The following is an 18,483-nucleotide window of genomic DNA, read 5'->3' on the forward strand; positions in this document are numbered from 1 at the left end:
ACCCTGATCTCTAGTAGATCCCATCGATATCCCCATCCTAGAGCCCCTCCCTCCTCTTGTTGCTTTGTTGCAGCCCCCAACCCCAACATGCTCTCCTTGTAACAAATTGATCACTCCTGCCAGGGAAGCAAATGGGGTCACTGCAGATCTTCAGCTCTCCTTCTGCTCCTCCAGATCCAATCCCCCAGTCTCATCCACAGCTCTGTAGCAGAACACCTACTGTGGTCTCCTTTTCTTCACTGATCACATCCCCAGTGGATCACAAAGATCTCCTGTTCATACCTTCCTTCCCCCTTCTCATCCTATTATTCCAGCCTCTAATAGAAGCAGGCATTTTCTGAGAACACACTAGAATCACAAGCCAGGGAAACACATAAGCCAATTGAAGACCTTGACCACAGCCCCATCTTCTCCAAATGCAGTACCCTAGTCTCAGAAAAACTCGGATGCAATTGTCCTTAGAGTAACAAAAATTTTACAAAAAAAAAAAATCAAGTTGGGCTACTGCTCAGCTTGCTTTGTTTCACTGATGGTCTGTGTTTGGGTCTAATGGTCTGGGCCAGTGTCTTCATGGTGAGAACCCTCCATAGGCACATGAGTCAGCTACAGCACATCCACAGTACCCAGCATTCCCTCAGAGTTTCCCCTGAAGACAGAGCAACAAAAACCATCTTGATCCTTGTGTGCACATTTGTCCTCTCCTACTCAATGTCCTTCATATTAGTTATCTATACTGTGATAGTTGACAGCCCAAGGCTGTGGATAATCAGCATATTTACATTGCTAGACACGTGCTTCCCTGCATTTTCACCTCTCCATCCTAATCTTAATCTGCTATAACAAATATACTCCCCAAAGTAATTTTCCCTGCTGTAGGAAAAGATAATTATTATCTATTTTTACTGCAATAGGAAAATATATTTTACTTTGTTCTTGATTCTGTTCATTCCTATTCATTAATATTTTCATATATCCTCTTCTTCTTTGTTCAAGTATAAGTCTCAGTGTTGACCAGATGGTATTAGTTAACATGATGGTTAATGGTGATAGTCCACTTGACAGGATCTAGAATCATCCAGGAAACAACATCTGGATATGTCTTTAAGGGAGTTTCTAGGTTGGGTTAATGGTGTTAGGAGACCCAATCTAATTCTGCATAGCCATCAAATCTCTGATTAGATTCCTGGACTAATTAAAGGGGGGGGGGTAAAGCAAGTTGAGAACTGGCATGCAGCTTTCTTTGCTGTCTGATTATAGATGCTATGTAATCAGCTGCCTTAACTTCCCAATCCCATGATTCCCTGCCAAAATGGACTGCACACTCAAACTGCAAGCTAAAATAAACCCCTCCCATCCTAAGTTGTTTTGTCATTTTCTGTCAGAATAATGAGGAAATTAAGTATGACAGTAATTCAATAGCACCCTAAATTACACTGATAAAAATCATATGGGCCAGCATAGAGGCTGCATCATATTTAAATGGAGCAAAATACTGAAGGCATTCTTTTCTCCTCACGTTGTTGCTACATGAACATTACACTGCCTGATGGCAGATAATGGTAAATAATGCAATTTGCGGGAGGCCCTCAACTCAGGCTGATCTCCCAAAACTTATAACACTACGTGTCACAGGGTGTTTTTATAACTTAGGTGATAGGAGAGGCTTAGAATTTCAGCATTGTATTTTGCCAGTGACCATGTCAGAGGAGCAGCAGGCAGCAAATGAGCTTATGGAAGTTGGTCCACCAGGAGGCAAAGCACTGATGGGTGAATCTTGGGAATGTGAGGCTCCAAGAGCTTCAGCTCCAGAATATCTCACTGTTATGTGTTTACATGTTTACCACTGACATTTTCCCTGGGATGTCTGGAATGGTGTGACTAAGTATGGAAGATCCCCACTGCCTTAATTAATTATGATATCTCATGGAAATATTCCATTCTACTGGGCATTATTACCTATGGATTTTTTTGAAGATGATTTCCTCTTAAACTGTACTGTTTAATTGAAGTAATGATTTTACACAATAATAGTGTTAGTATAAATAGAATTTTGCTGATTAAGGGTTTTTAACAAATGTAGTAAGGGTTTGATAGAGGTTAGTTTAGTGGAAAAATTAATACATGTAGAGTATCTGTAATATAGTAATACAGGATATACTGTTGCCCTCATCCCTGTTAGAGCAGGGGCTGCAGAGGGTAGAAAATAGAAACAAGGAAGTGTCGCACAGCTAAGACTTATGTATTTCTCCTAAGGAGCCATGTAGACTGTGACTTGGGTTAATGATTAAGGAAAATGAATGGGTCAGAGGCTAGGTTAGCTCATGTTCTTTTAATCTTAATTTTAGGAGATGTATTCGCAAATTTTAGCTTGCATCGTAGCTAAAACAAAGCTTTAAATAATGCTCAAGTTTAGGTTAATATTTCTTGTTAACGACTTTAAGGTAAATAATCTTGTGGAATAATTTAAAGTTTAGAAAGGCACACTTTTCATAGTTGACAAAGAGACCCATTGAGGTTAGGAAACAAAAACAACGGCAGTCTAGCTATTGCTGGCTGATATACCTTTCTTGCTAGGATGGGTTGGTGATCAAAGGTGATGATTAATTCCATTCAGTCTTTTCTGCCCTCAGCTTCCTGATATGATTTAACAAAAAAAGAAACTGTTGATAAATGGGTATATACCCTAAGGACTTAAAGTAGAAATGGCTGGTTGATTTTAGATATAAATTTTATATTTGTGATTCTTTCAAGATTTTTTTATAAGATTACCTTTTGAGATAAATAATAAAATGATCAATTCTCTCTTTGTAACTGCAAAATGCAACCTACCAGTAAAAGAATTGGCTGAGAAAAATACCTTGCTTGCCTTCACTTTGTTCATCTATAAGAAATTACTTGGATACGAATGTATGTGAGTTCTTGGGATAATTTGTTTTTCACCTGTAATATGTTAAATGTTTAATTATGTAAGGGAAATGAGAAAATGTTGCTTTCCACTTGTGTCCATTATAATTATTTGCTTGAAAAGTAGAACGCAACCACATTGTAATTTATATAATGCTTGAAAGATTTTGCTGGGATATATAAGCTGTAAAGGAAAAATAAAGAGAGAGAGATGATACAGTTACCCTAAAGGGGTGTGTGTGTGTGTGTGTGTGTGTGTGTGTGTGTGTGTGTGTGGTGTATGGTCTGTGTGTATTTGTGTTGGGCATGGACTTGCTATAAACTGCCTTTATTATGTTATGCATGTCCATTGTATTTCTAATCTCTTCTGGACTTTTACTGTGAAGGTTGTTGGATTTTGTCAAAGACTTTTACTGTATATAATGAGATGACCATTTTGTTTTTGTCATACAGTTTACATGATTGATTTTTGTATATTGAATCGTCACTGCATCTCTGCAATAAAACCCACTTTATCATAATGAATGATCTTTTTTGAGGCGTTCTTGGATTTGGTTTGCAAGCATTTTGTTGGGTATTTTTGCATCTTTGTTCATAAAGGAAATTGATCTGTTATTCTCTTTCTTTGTTGAGTCTTTATGTGGTTTGGATATTGTAAATCAAGGAACTATGACTTCAAATGCATTGGGCGAGGTTCATTCTGTTTCTACTTTGGGGGATAAATTGAAGAGTACTGGTATTAGCTCTTCTTTGAAAGTCTGGTAGAATTCTCCACTAAAACCATCTGGTCCTGTCCTTTTCTTGTTTGTAAACTTTTAATGACTTTCTAGTCCCCTGGAGGTTATAGGTCTGCTTAAATGGTTTATCTAATCTTGATTTAACTTTAATAAATGGTATATATATAGAGAGAAAATTATCCTTCTCTTTTAAATTTTCCAGTTTAGTGAAGCACTAGTGTTTAAATTATGTCCTTATGATTCTCTGGATTTCCTCAGTGTCTATTGTTAGGTTCCCATTTTCATTTTTGATTTTGTTAATTTGGATATTCTCTATGCCTTTTAGTTAGCTTGGATAATAGCTCTTTGTTTTGTTGATTTGTGTATTGTTCTCTGTTTCTATTTTATTGGTTTCAGCCCTAAGCTGATTAATTCCACTCATCTACTCCTCTCGGGTGTTCTCACTTCTTTTTGTTAATCTAGGGCTTTCAGATGCGCTGTTAAGTTGGCAGTATGAGGACTCTTCCATTTTTTGTTTTGTTTTATTTTGTTTTGTGTGTGCGCATGTATGCATGCATGTATGTATGTATGCATGTATGTATGTAAGCCCTTCATGCTATGAACTTTTCTTTTCACATCACTTTTCATATGTCCCATAAGTTTGGGTATGTTCTTTAGTCATTTTCATGGAATTCTAGAAAGATTTTATTCCTGTCTTGGCTCAATTTTCATTCAAAAGAGAGTTTTTCAGGTTCCATGAGTCTGTAGGCTTCTTCTTATTTATGCTGCTGTTGAGCTTCAGTTATTAAAATGTTAGATATTAAAAATGATTACATCAGCTTAAGAAGCTTGTTCTTTTCTAATGAGAGACAGAAAGACTGGATTCGATGGGAAGGAAATTAGGAAGGAACTGGAAGGAGTAGAGGGAGGGTAAACAGTAATCAGGATATATTGTGTGAGAAAGTCTATTTTCAGTAAAAGGGGGAAAATGGTGAGAATGAAAGGATTGTTTCTAATTGGCCCTTCCGCCTTAAATTAAGCCACAGCTCCTGACTTGTTACTTCATCTCCTATGTGCCATACTTTCTTCTCATTCAGCTGGCAATGCTGCCTTCTCCTTCCCATTATTCTGTCTGCCCCAAAAATCTTGCCTAGCTATTGGCCTTTTAACTTTTTTTAAGCCAATTACAGTGACAGATCTTCACATACTATAAAGAATTATTCCACAAAAGAAGACTCTCAGGGGAGGGAGAAATGATCCAGGATAACAGGGAAAGAATTGAGGGAGGATGAGGAAAATAGTTGATCACATGTTCATGCACACAGGAAGAAGAGAAAAAAACAGCAAGTGGGACCAGGCTATCCATAGTTAATGTTGGCTCTCTCCCTCTCAGTGATGGTGGACTACATCCAGTAAAGCTCTATCTCCTAAAGTTTCGCTAAGCTTTCCAGACAGCACCACAATTGGGAGGAAGTACACAAATACCTTACTCAATGGAGTACATTTCTCACTCAAAAACCCACAGATAACAATCTATTATTGAATGTCTCTGATTCAAATAAAGCAAACTCTAAGCACCTCCTAGAAATGGATGCATTAGTTTACATTGACATAAACTGGGGAATGATGTTCCTAATTCAGACCACAACTGGAATCCTAGCCAATTCCTTCCTCTTTCATCTGTATAACTTTCCATTATTCACTGGACAACTGGTGAGACCCATGAACTTGATTCTCAATCAGTTGGTCATATCGAACACTCTGGTTCTCTTCTCTAAAGGAATCCCCCAGACAGTGACCACCTTTGGGTTGACATCGTTCCTGGGGGAAGCTGAGTGCAAACTTCTCTTTTTGTACAGAGTGGCCAGAGGGGTCTCCCTCAGCACCACCTCCCTCCTCAGTGGCTTTCAGGCCATTAAGCTTCATCCCAACACTTCCCCGTGGCTGAGCATCAGAATTAAATCCACAATGTGTATAGGAACCTGCTGTTTCCTTTGTTGGACCTTGCAACTCCTGCTCAATGTTCATGTTACAAAGATGGCAGGTGGACCTAAGAATAGCAGAAACCTGAGCGTTAAAGGATTACACAGATACTGTTCCTCAACCATGCCTGAGAGATTAACTTTCCTGCTAACAGGAGTGATTCTATCCCTAAGTGATATTATGTGCCTGATCCTCGTGGCCTGGGCCAGTGGCTGCATGGTCCTTGCCCTACGTAAGCACAAGCATCAAGTCCAGCACATCCATAGCCACAGCCACTCCCAAAGGTCTTCTCACGAGGACAGAGCCACAGGCACCATCCTGATCCTGGTGACCATGTTTCTGTCTTTTTACTCTCTAGCTTCTGTCTTATCATTTTGTATAACCCAGACTGTGAACCCGAGCCCTTGGCTGCTGAACACCTCTGTGCTGGTGTCATTGAGCTTCCCAACACTCAGTCCTCTTGTGTTCAATTTTAGCAATATTTGTGTCCCTCATTTCTGTTCTGTCTTTTGGACAAAGAAAGCAAACAAACCAACTATGGTCTCTGAGGTTTGAATTCCCTCCAGGACATGACAAGTTTAATGTATTTACTTTTTCCCAGTGTTTTTAGGCTTACATGCTTGTTGTCATGCTTGTTAATCTGTAAAATCTTTGAGATTCAGTGTTTAATAAAAATGACAATTATTGCTTCACAGTTCTTGTTAGACTGTCATAAAAGTGAACATAAAACTTCTACCAAGGAACCATATAGACTGAGTACAGATTCTTACCTCTTCATCTGTTTATCATAGCCCATCCCTCAGTCACATTCTCAACTTGCAGCAGAACATCAGTGTAAGCAGCCCCAACTCTGATCTCTAGTAGATCCCATCCATGTCCCCATCCTAGAGCCCCTCCCTCCCCTTGTTGCTTTGTTGCAGCCCCCAACCCCAACATGCTCTCCTTGTAACAAATTGATCACTCCTGCCAGGGAAGCAGATAGGGTCACTGCAGATCTTTGGCTCTCCTTCTGCTCCTCCAGATCCAATCCCCCAGTCTCATCCACAGCTCTGTAGCAGAACACATACTGTGGTCTCCTTTTCTTCACTGATCGAATTCCCAGTAGATCACAGAGATCTTCTGTTCAGGCTTTTTTTCCCCCTTCTCATCCTATTATTCCAGCCTCCAATATGAACAGGCATTCCTGAGAACACACTAGAATCACAAGCCAGGGAAATAGGTAAGCTAACTGAATACCTGGCCACAGCCCCATCTCTTCCAAATACAGTCTGCCAGTCTCATCCCATGCTATGCAACAGAACACCTGCTGCAGCCCTCTTCTTCCACCAACCCATATGTCCAGTAGATGTCACAGACCTTCCCTTCATAGCCACTGTACCCTCATCTTGGCTTCATCCTAACAGCCACTGCAACAGATGCTTCCTGTTAATGTAATGACCAGTTCTGCCAGCAAAGCAAGTAGGGTAGACTGACCACAGATGTTTCTTTCTCCTTCCATTTCTCCAGATCCAATCCCCAAGTGTCATCCCAAAAGCTCTATTACAGACCTTCTGGGTAAACTCCCTTTATTGTATTTTACCTCTATTCCAAGGAGAACTTAGTAGAACAGTCTGCTCTTCGCCCTCCTCCAAACACCCTCAGACCCCTATTTTATCCCCATTCTTAAGTGCCAGCTTCCATGATACAGAAATACATTTTACCTGGAAACCCAAGCAATCACAACTATCAGGATCACAGGAAAATTTCCCTCCAGGCACCAAACAATCACCATAATCTCCTATAAAACAGAAAAAAAAACAGAAACCAAGGAACAAAAGCCTATCTAACAAAGACAAAACCAATCAGATATTATCATTAAAGGTGTGATTTTCAATTCCAGATCCAGACACATACATGCTACCATAATAACACCATCAAAAACAACCAGGACAATATGTACCCGCTAGAACATGGTAAACCTACTGTATCAGCTCCTGCATGTTCCAACACAGCTGAAGCACCAGAAAAATACCTTTAAAAAGCCTGTATGAAGATGATAGAGGTCCTTAAGGAAGAAATAAATCCCTTTTTAAAAACTCAAGAAAAACACAAACAAAAAGTGAAAGAAAATGAATCAAATATATAGTTCAGTCTCATACAGGCTCTGACAAGAGAAGTCTTTACAGTCCTTGAAAAGGGCAAACCTCAAATTCACAATGAAAAACAAACAATCCAGAATACTTAAAACAATCCTTAACGATAAAATGTCTGGTGGAGGTCCCACCATTCCAATTACAAGTCACAATACAAGGTTATAGTTATGAAAGAAATCATGCATCACCAAAAAAACTAGAAATGATTATTTATGCAATGGAATTAGAGAACCAGACAAAACTCTACACAGTATGATCACATGAATTTGATAAAGAATACAGAAATATACACTAGAAAAAAATTGGCACCTTCAAAGCGTGGTTCTGGTCAAAATGGGTGTCTGTACAAAAAGGAATAAAAATAGACACATATCTATCACCCACTGTAAAAGTAAGTTCCATCTGAGCACTGGGATCTCAGTCCAGTGCTCCAGTGTGGGTCTCTGTCTCTATCTCCATCCATCGCCAGATGAAAGTTCTATGGTGATATGTTAGATATTCATCAGTGTGGCTATGGGAGAAGGCCAGTTCAGGCACCCTCTCCTCTGCTGCACACAGACCTATCTGGGGAAATCCCCTCGGACACCTGGGAACCCCTCTAGAGCCAAGTCCCTTGCCAACCCTAAAATGGCTCCCTTAATTAAGATATCTTGTTCCCTGCTCCCATATCCACCCTTCCTCCATCTCAACCACCCAATTCCCCCAAGCTCTCCCCAATTTTCCCCCTTCTCCCTTCTCTCTCCCATCTCTCCTTACCCACAACCCACCCCCACCCCCTGATCCCAACTTTTGCCTGGTGATCTTGTCAGTCAACATCCTCAGCTATAAGGAAAGGGGAACTCAAAACAATTTGAGATTTCATCCTATGCATCACAAAAAAGCTAAGATCAATAACACAGGGGACAGCTCATGCTGAAGAGGATGTGGAATAAGGAAAACACTTCTCCATTTCTGATGGGAGTGAAAACATGTACATCCACTATGGAAATCAATAGGAGAGTTCCTCAGAAACATGAAAATTTATTTACCTCAAGAAACAGTTATATCACACTTGGGTATATACCAAAAGGACACTCCATCCAGCATGAGGACATTTGCTCAACTATGTTCTTTGAAACTTTATTCATAATAGACAGAAATTAGAAAAAATAGAAGTCCCTCAACTGAATAATAGATAAAGAATATGTGGTACATCTATACAATGGAGTATTACCCAACACTTATAAATATTAATGAAATTTGCAGACAAATGGATAAAACTAGGAAAAAAGCCATCTGAAATGAGGCAATGAGACCCAGAAAAACAATTATTGCATGTATTAACTTATAAGTGGGTATTAACCATTAAGTCCATTATAGCCAAGCTACAATCTGTAGACCCATAGAGGTTGGGTAAAGTGGAGATTCTTAATGGGGGGTGTGAGCACATGGATCTCTCTGCAAGTAGGGAATAGAATTGATTTTTCAGGCAGACTGGGAAAGGGTGGAACAAGAGTGAGGGGTACCAGACTGGAGGTAGCATTAAGAATAGGGAGAGAGTGTGGAGAGAGACAGCTGGAATGAGGAGTATGTGGGGAGTGGTGGAAACCTAGTGCAGTGGAAACTTTCTAGAATCTATGATGGTGATCCTAATAAGGACTCCTATGAATGGGTGATAAGGAGTCTCAACAGGCCATCTCTCACAGCCAGGGAGGCTTCAGGTAGCAGATCTGAGTAAAATTCAGCTGAGTTGTTGATCAAAGTGGTTCCATGGAAATTCCCAAACAACCCAAGCTTTTGTTAAGATAAAGAATTCTAGCTCTTCAAACACTGACAGTGGGGCCTCATTGCCAAGGACAACAACCATACAACTCATTGAACATGGAGAGGAATTCTGGTGCCCTACATTATAGTCTCTTTGGGTGGGGAGATAATCCGCAGCACGCCAAAACAGAACCGTGGATGCCAAATAAGCCAATAATTCTTTGACCTACAATCCATGATGCCTGAAAAATAAGCTAGGGAAATGGTGGCACGGACCTTCTGGGAATAGCCAATCAATGTCTGATTTGACCTAAGGCCCACTTCATCAGAAGAAACCGATACCTGACCCTGCTTAAGAAACAAAGATCCAAAGACTTGATACCCCAGAGTCCTAAGGTAAAACCAAACTGTGGGTCTTAAGAACTCAATAAAATGATTATTCATGATATTCTGTTATGCTCATAGATTAGTGCTTTATCCAATCATCATCAGAGAGGTTTCCTCCATTAGTAGATGGAAAAGATGGAGAAATTCATACCCAAACATTATGTTGAGAGAGAGTCTAAATGGAGGTCTCCATCAAATCCTTCCCCATTCAGAGTTCAAGGAACCCTGTGGAAGAGAAGACAAAAATATTGTAAGATCCATAGATGATGAAGGACTCCAGGAGAACAAGGCCCTCTGAATCAACTAAGTAAGGACATTTGAACTTAGAGACCAAAGCAACAAGAACAGAGTCTGCATGGTCTACACCCTCTGTGTTTATGTTGTAACTATTACCATAGTACCTTTATGGGCCTCCTGAATATGTAAATGAGTGGGTCTCTGATTCTTGTACCTTCTCTTGGAGCTCTTTTAGTTATCTAGTGGCTTGGCTGTTCAAATTTGATAGGGTGATCTTCATTTGATCATTTTATATTTTATCTTATTATGTTTTGTTTTTATCTCTTAGTATCCTGTTTTTTTTCTAATGAAAGACAGAGACTTTATCTGGAAATGGAGCAACTGGGAGGGTTAGAGGGAGGGGAACCATAATCAGGATATAGTGTATGAGAAAGAATCTATTGTTAATAAAAAATACTTTTAAAAGTAAGATACAAAAGAACTGTGGAATATCCAATTTTAATGCCCTTGAATGCTAGTTACTAACTTTGGAAATCTCCCGAGATAATAGGTGTTAAAGAAAAGCTGCCCTGTCTGTCTAAACCCAGACAGAACCATATAATAGATTTGTGCCCCATGCCACCTATTCCCTCCCCTAATGTGGGACTTGTGTGGCTCTCCTTGTAAAACCCAATGTACTCTAAGGACTCACAGAAAAGTTTTTCCCATCTCTTTAATTGCTTATGTGGATTTGCTGTCTTAATCTGGGTTGTTTTCATTTACAACTAAGTGGAGCATGGTTGTTGAAAATGTATTCTTAATCCCCCATGCAGATGCTATTATGAATCTAGAGCTGAAAGTTACAGGTCCGGTGGGGAAGAAGACCAAGGAATTATAAACCTGTGAAGGACCTGAGTCTCATCTCATCAAGACAGACTCAGTTGTGTACTACAATGCTATTTTAGTCTGGTTTCACAGAGCACACTGTAAGTACATTTTCTCTTTTTACTAAGTCACAAGTGACCAGAGTATCTATAGTTAAAAGGGAATAAGAAAAAGTCACAATTGCTAAGTATTATTGCCAAGTAAGATCCTGAAAAATGTTTTCACATGGAATGGGAACTATTTCCTGCTGGCAAAGGAGGGAGTGTCCTTTATCTTTCCCATTCTGTGCAAACTGATGCCTCCAAAAGGCCCCTTCCTATCTTGTGATAGCAACATCACTCGTTTCTATATAAAATATAAATATACATGCAAATGAAAATGTCCAGATAGATAGAGAGATACACACATACATTTTTGATAGATAGATGGATAGAGGATGGATGAATGGATGGAAGGATGGATGGATGTGTGGATGATAGGCAAATACATGATAGGTAAAGAGAGATACATACATACATGATAGATATATAGATTATGATAGATAGATGATATAAAGATAGTTAGATAGACAATAGAGAGATAGATACATGATGTATTGTGATATGTCTTTCATAGATAGATATGTAGATTCTTGGTGAATAGATAGATGGATATATAGACAGACAGACATACAGACAGATACATAGATAAACAGCTGGAGGGCTACAGGGATGAATAGATATATAATAGATGATAGATAGATAGATAGATAGATAGATAGATAGATAGATAGATAGATAGATACACAGATACATAGATAGATAGAAACAAAGGTACAGAGATACATAGGTAGATAGATAGACAAGCAGACAGACAGACATGTAAATATATGAAATAGAGAATATAATGTATGTTTGTGGTATATTGCTTATTTATGCATACTGACCAGAGGAACAGTTGGATGTTCTTCTGTATCCCTCTCTGTTTATTTCTTTAAACAAGATCTCTGTCTGAATCAAGAGTTTGTGTTCTTTCCTAAGCCGGTGGGCAACAATGCAGCAATGTCATGCAAGTTCTGTGATCTGAGCTCTGGTCCTCCTGACTCGTGTGATAAACACTTTTACTCATTGTGCCATCTACCCTGCCCCCATATCATCCATATTAAATTCTGCTTTTTTTTTTCGTCTCTTCTTTGGTTAAAAGCTATTAACACTTCTTTTAAATTTTGTTTTCATTCCTTTTATGTATACATGGAGAGACATGTGCACAAGGGTGTGGGGGAGCAAGCAGAGCCCAGAGGAACCAGATTTTTCTAGGAACTTGAGTTCCTGTTAGTTGTGAGACACCCAGTGTAGGTTCTCCAAAAAGACCCCAGATCCCCTTTAAGATCAGCAAGTGCTCTTAACTACTACCGACCTTATCTTCAGCCCCCAAAGTTACCAAGCTTAAAATCAGAGGAGGGTATGTCAATGCTGCGTTACTGAAATCGTTTAGGTAACCCTAAGGGATATCTTTTCATGAGTAAAGAAATTGCACTAAAACAGAAGCTTTTGTGTGACTGGAAGGACAGTGTGCATATTGAACAGCATGCCTCACACACAGTGGGACTTGCTCTTTCTTCCATTGCAGACTGAAACAGAAATCCTGTGTAAATTAACACAGTAGCAGAGAATTCTTCCAGTTAGTTTTGCAAAACTTTGAGGCAAGAAATACCCTTGGCATCAGCTTAAGGGATGCAAAGAAAACACAGTTTCTATTATCCTCAGCTCCTCATAGTGAAAACTAGACTTGATTGAAAACTGATAAAAGAGAAAGCTAACTTTTGACTGGTGTGTATTTGACCTTTGCTGGTGTCGTCTGAAACTCAGGGGACTTGTAGAAAAATGAATTCAGGATTCAAATAAAATGTTATAGAGAGTCCAGTCCAAAAAGAGCATCATGGACTGGACCGTGCTCAAGCAAGGAGCACTGAGAGTGAAACAGAGCAGGAAGGCATTCTGGGAACTGTTGCTTCTGAGTACTTCCCTCTGTATCTGAATCCCTTTATTGCAGGCACAGCTTCTGCAGCTCCCTTGATGCCCAAGCTGAAAGACACTTTCCTGGTTTTGCAAAATGAAATTATGAAGAAGTTTCCTTGGAAGTATGTCAGGTAGACAACTAGCATTCAGTTTCTGGTCTAGGTCTTTTATCAAATTTTCTCCATGTTTTGAAGACATTTTGTACAAAGCCATCTGTCTACTGACGAACTTTTGTTTTAGATTTTTCATTTTCTCTTTATATATTCCATTTCCCATTCTTTTGAATGAATTGCCTATTGTAGACTGGTGAAATGACTAATCAAAGATATGGTATTTATCACAAAATCTGACTCGTTAGAACTGTTCTGTTTGAATATGGTGTCTATTACCTTATTGGATTTTCCCACATTGCTCAATAGCCTTACAGTTGTTACCCTGTGGAACAATATATTTTGTCTTTTTCCCTTCTCCTTGTCTAATTTCATGCTAGTGTACTGTGTTAAGTCTCTTGTTCTAAACAATGTATTTGATTGCTCTCTTGTTACCTCATAACAGCTCTTTGCAACAGAAGGTCTATTAAGCAAGTATGGGGATTAGAATAAACTTTGTGGCGACAAGAAGAAAAAAGAACCACTAGGAATGTCTTCTGATACCAGGAGCATCTTCCTATACAAAAATCTTCTTCATTTGCATGTATTTATGACATTATGATGAGGAGATGTATTGAAAGCTAGACTGACAACACTTCTCAGAAGACGGCACCAGTTCCCCTGGAACTGGAGATTTAGGCAGCTATAACATGTTATGTCGTTTCTGGGAACCAAACTGGAGTCCTCCACAGTAGCAGCAAATGACCGTAACTGTTGAGCCGTCTCTCCAGGCCTGATGTACCACATTTTTTAATATCCATTGATCTAATGATCAGCGTCTAGGCTAACACAATCTCATTGATATTGTAATAAATGTACAAGCATCTTTTCAGATAATAGTCTTCAAAAATGAGACATGCAAAGACAACAATAATGAACTATACAGATGTGATACAGTTTTATTTATGGAGAAGTTTGAAAACCTGAGGCACCTTAAGGGTATCTGTCATAAATTTTGCTATTGCTCCATCAAAAGTGTGACTGATCTTATAAATATGCATCAATGTATGAGTGTGGGATAGTGAGTGATACAATTTGAACGTTTAAATTTAATACATATTTAAATTTCCTATTTCTGAATGTACTGGTGAGGTTAAATTTGTTTATCTTGGGGAAAGAGAATATGGTTCCTGTGAATTTGCCAATGGGGATTTTGTTCTTTTCTCAGACAGCTGTGGGGATCTTGGGCAATTGGTCGATTCTTCTTCCTTATGCTGTGTCTGAATTCACTGGAAAAAGTCTGATGCCCAAAGACCAGATTTTAAGGCACCTGACTTTAGCCAATTCCTTGGTTATCATCTCAAGAGTAATTCCTCACATAATGGTACAGCTGGGCTTGCAATTTCTCCTGGATGACCTGTTATGTAAACTTACTCTCTACAGTAACCGGGTGTCCCGGGGCATTTCCCTGCACTGCACCTGCCTCTTGAGCTGTTTCCAAGCAATCACAATCAGCCCCAGCAACTCCAGGTGGATGAAGCTGAAACACTCAGTCTCCAAGTACATGGTTCAGTCCTGCTCACTCAGCTGGCTTGTTCATCTGCTTTTAAACAGCAAAACAGCTGTAGATGTGATTGGATCTGGTACTAACAAAAACTTCACCAAGAAAATCAAGTTGGGGTACTGCTCAGCATTTGTTTCTGGCAATACTGTAAGTGTACTAGCTCTGTTCTTGCTTTGTTTCACTGATGGTCTGTGTTTGGGTCTAATGGTCTGGGCCAGTGTCTTCATGGTGAAAACCCTCCATAGGCACAAGAGTCAGCTACAGCACATCCATAGTGCCCAACATTCCCTCAGACTTTCCCCTGAAGACAGAGCAACAAAAACCATCTTGATCCTTGTGTGCACCTTTGTCCTCTCCTACTCAATGTCCTTCATATTAGTTATCTATACTGTGATAGTGGGCAATCCAAAGCTGTGGATAATCAGCATACTTACATTACTAGACACGTGCTTCCCCACATTTTGCCCCTTCATCCTTGTCCCTAATAACAAGTCTGCTCCCAAGAATCATTTTCCCTGCTGTAGGAGAAGGTAATCTAATGTGGTTACTTGTGTGTTGTGATGAATTCAAATATTCCTTTATCCATTATTAAATTTAGACTCACCCATGACTAGGTGTTATTAAGCAAGTCAGTGACTGTTGGCATCGACAGTTGTTACAACTACTGTAAAGCTGTCTAAACAGTTCCATGAGATTAAGATACCTTTTTATTTTTATCACAAAAGCTATGAAATTAGGGATCCCCATGTACTGAAGAGTATCTTAATCTTACAGATATCCAATCAGGTGTTGAGGTATAAATTTTTCTGCAGGAAATCTTGTCCCACTGCTTCAACTTAATGAGAGAATAGATGGGCAAAGAAAAGTCTAAGATCTGTGTCATATTGAGAATAAGATGTCTATGTGACCAATGATGCTGTATTTATTCATGTTTTTGCTTCACTGCTGTTCTGCATCTGATCTTATGGTCTGGGCTTTTGACCCCACTTTCAGGTTCCTCTATGGGAAGAAAAATTAAGTGATGCTTATTTACTGTGTTCATTGTTTCTTCGATTGTCACAGAGACATCTTTAGCCACCCCAAACTTACCATGTACCATTGTCACCTCCTATTCAGTTGCTTCTACCCTGGTATTCTGTATGACAGCGTATGACAACCCAAGCCTATGGAGATTAACCTGTACATTCTACAAATGTCTCCATAGTCTGTCTCATTGTACTCATTAATGTTGCTGACTTTGTCTCCACACTCTGTTTTTCCATCCATAAAAAATATATTTTATCTATGTCACTAATTCTATTTATTCTTGTTCATTAATATATTAATATGTTCTTCTATTCTTTGTTCAAATCTAAGTCTCATTATTGACCAGACGGCATTAGGTAACACGATGGTCAACTGTGATAGTTCACTTGACAAGATCTAAAATCATCCAGGAAACAAACATCTGGACACATTTTGGAGGGAGTTTCTAAGTTGGGTTGATGGAGGAAGAGGACCCAATCTAATGCTGTATAGCCATCAAATCTCTGATTAGATTCCTGGACTAAATTAAATAAGGAAAGCAAGTTGAGAACTGGTATGCATCTCTCTTTGCTATCTGAACACAGATGCTGTGTGTTCAGATGCATCAACCTGGTGATTGCATAATTTCTTTCCACAATGGACTGTGTGCTCAAACTGCAAGTTAAAATAAACCCTTCCCATCTTAAGTTATTTTTGTCATTTTTGTCACAATACTGAGGAAACTACAAGTAATTCAATAGCATCCTAAATAATAATTTCATATATATATATATATGTAGATATATATATGTAGATATATATCATATGGATCATCATAGAGGAGCCAGCCTATTTAAAAAGGGCAAAATACTGAGGACATTTTTTTCTTTTAACATTTTTGTGACATGAAGATTACACTGCTTGGTGGCAGATGATGTAAATAATGCAATTTGTGGGAGGCTTTCAACTCAGGCTGATCCCCCAGGGCTTACAACATTAGGTGTCGTGGGGTAAATATTTTTCTAACTTAGGTGATGAGACAGGCTTAGAATTTCAACATCATATACTGTCAGCAACCATGTCAGAGGAGCAGCAGGCAGCATTTGAGCTGGTGGAGTTTGCTGTGCCAGGAAGCAAAGCACTTATGGGAAAATCTTGACTAGGCAAGGCCCCAAGGGCTTCAGCTCCAGAATGTCCCTTATTACTGTGATGCCTTTACATGTTTACCACTGCCATTTGGTAATCCTTTGCTTTACATCCAATATACAGTTATAAATGAATGAATACAAACTGTGTTTGTCTTTCTTGGGCTGGGTTACCTCACTAAGTATTTTTTTTCTAATTTTATCCATTTGCCTGCAAATTTCTTGAGGTCATTGCTTTTTACCACTGAGTAACACTTTACTGTGTAAATGTTCCACATTTTATTTATCTATTCTTTGGTTGAAGAGCATCTAGGTTGTTTCAGGGTTCTGACTATTACAAATAAAGCTGCTATGAACATAGTTGAGCAAGTGTCCTTGTTGTACCATTGGACATCCTTTCAGTATATGCTCAAGAGTAGTATTGCTGGATCTTGAGTTAGATTGATTCCCAATTTTCTGAGAAACTGCTATACTGATTTCCAGGGTGGTTGTATAAGTTTGCATTCCCACCAGCAATGGATGAGTGTTCCCCTTACTCCACGTTCTCTCCAGCATAAACTATCATCAGTGTTTTTGATCTTAGCTATTCTTACAAGTGTAAGATGGTATCTCAGAGTTGTTTTGATTTGCATTTACCTGATGGCTAAGGATATTAAGCAATTCCTTAAATGTCTTTCTGCCATTTGAGATTTTTCTGCTGAGAATTCTTGTACCCCATTTTTAATTGGATTATTTGATATTTCGGTGTCTAGTTTCTTGAGGTCTTTATATATATTGAAGATAATTGACATGAGAGGTTCTAGGACACTGTGTGAATTGCTTCCCCTGGGCTTGTGGTTCTAATTGCTATAATAAAGCAATCTTAACAAGTCATGAGAGAAAGACAATAACAAGCACTCATCCATGGTCTCTATATCAGCTCTTGTCTCTATGTTTCTGATCTGCTTGAATTTCCAACCATGACTTCACACTGTGATGGACAGTGGTGTGAGTGTAAGTTTAAATAAATGTATTTCACCCACCACACCAGACAAAGGAACTGGGTGTAAAACTTAAATAAATGACTATTCACTTTTAATCCCTCAATTATCGTCTAAGCCTCTAATATTTCCACTCTGAAGATTAAGGTCATTAGACTGAAGTTCAAGTACATCCACAGCTACTTAATCAGCTCATCTTGGCCTGGGATATATAAAATGGTGTTTTTTAAAACACTGACATTTAGGCTACCACTCACCTTTAATCGCAGCACTTGGGAGAAAGAGGCAGGAGGATCTTTATGAGTTTGAGTCCAGCCTGGTCTATAAGAGCTAGTTCCAGGATAGGCTCCAAAGATACAGAGAAACTCTGTCTTGAAAAATCAAATAAAAGCACTATTATTCAAGTCAGTAATTCCTTGCTATAAATGAATGCATCTGTAATTCTAGATCTCAAGAGAAAATAGTAACATCAGGATTTGAAAGTCATTCTAAGTTATACATTAAAGCCCAATTTAAGCTATAGGAAACACTGTATCAAGAAAGAAGCAAAACAAACAAACAAAAATAGCCAAATTCAGACTGATATTGAGGTCTTTGATCCATTTGGACTTGAGTTTTGTGCATGGTGATAGATATGGGTCTATTTTCATTCTTCTACAGGTTGACATCCAGTTGTGCCAGCACCATTTGTTGAAGATGCTTTCTTTCTTCCATTGTATACTTTTAGCTCCTTTATC

General features: G+C 38.9%; 2 protein-coding genes across 2 annotated transcripts; both read left to right on the forward strand.

Annotated features, from left to right (window-relative positions):
* The first annotated feature begins 5,207 nt into the window (after positions 1-5,207).
* On the forward strand, positions 5,208-6,158 carry LOC126493794 (vomeronasal type-1 receptor 1-like). Its single transcript, XM_050130899.1, has one exon. It carries the CDS (start codon positions 5,208-5,210, stop codon positions 6,156-6,158), a length of 951 nt encoding a protein of 316 aa, XP_049986856.1.
* Positions 6,159-14,205: 8,047 nt separating this feature from the next.
* On the forward strand, positions 14,206-15,150 carry LOC126493808 (vomeronasal type-1 receptor 2-like). The gene has a single exon (XM_050130925.1). The coding sequence runs from the start codon at positions 14,236-14,238 to the stop codon at positions 15,148-15,150; it is 915 nt and encodes a 304-aa protein (XP_049986882.1). The 5' UTR covers positions 14,206-14,235.
* The last annotated feature ends 3,333 nt before the right edge of the window (positions 15,151-18,483 follow it).

This window comes from Alexandromys fortis, unplaced genomic scaffold (assembly GCF_014885135.2).
Source record: "Alexandromys fortis isolate MF-2015 unplaced genomic scaffold, M_Fortis_MF-2015_v1.1 scaffold_339, whole genome shotgun sequence".
NCBI lineage: Eukaryota > Metazoa > Chordata > Mammalia > Rodentia > Cricetidae > Alexandromys > Alexandromys fortis.

Bases quoted from the DNA above. Each gene is read 5' to 3' on its own strand.
- LOC126493794 (XM_050130899.1), top strand. From the start codon at position 5,208: ATGGATGCATTAGTTTACATTGACATAAACTGGGGAATGATGTTCCTA.
- LOC126493808 (XM_050130925.1), top strand. From the start codon at position 14,236: ATGGTTCCTGTGAATTTGCCAATGGGGATTTTGTTCTTTTCTCAGACA.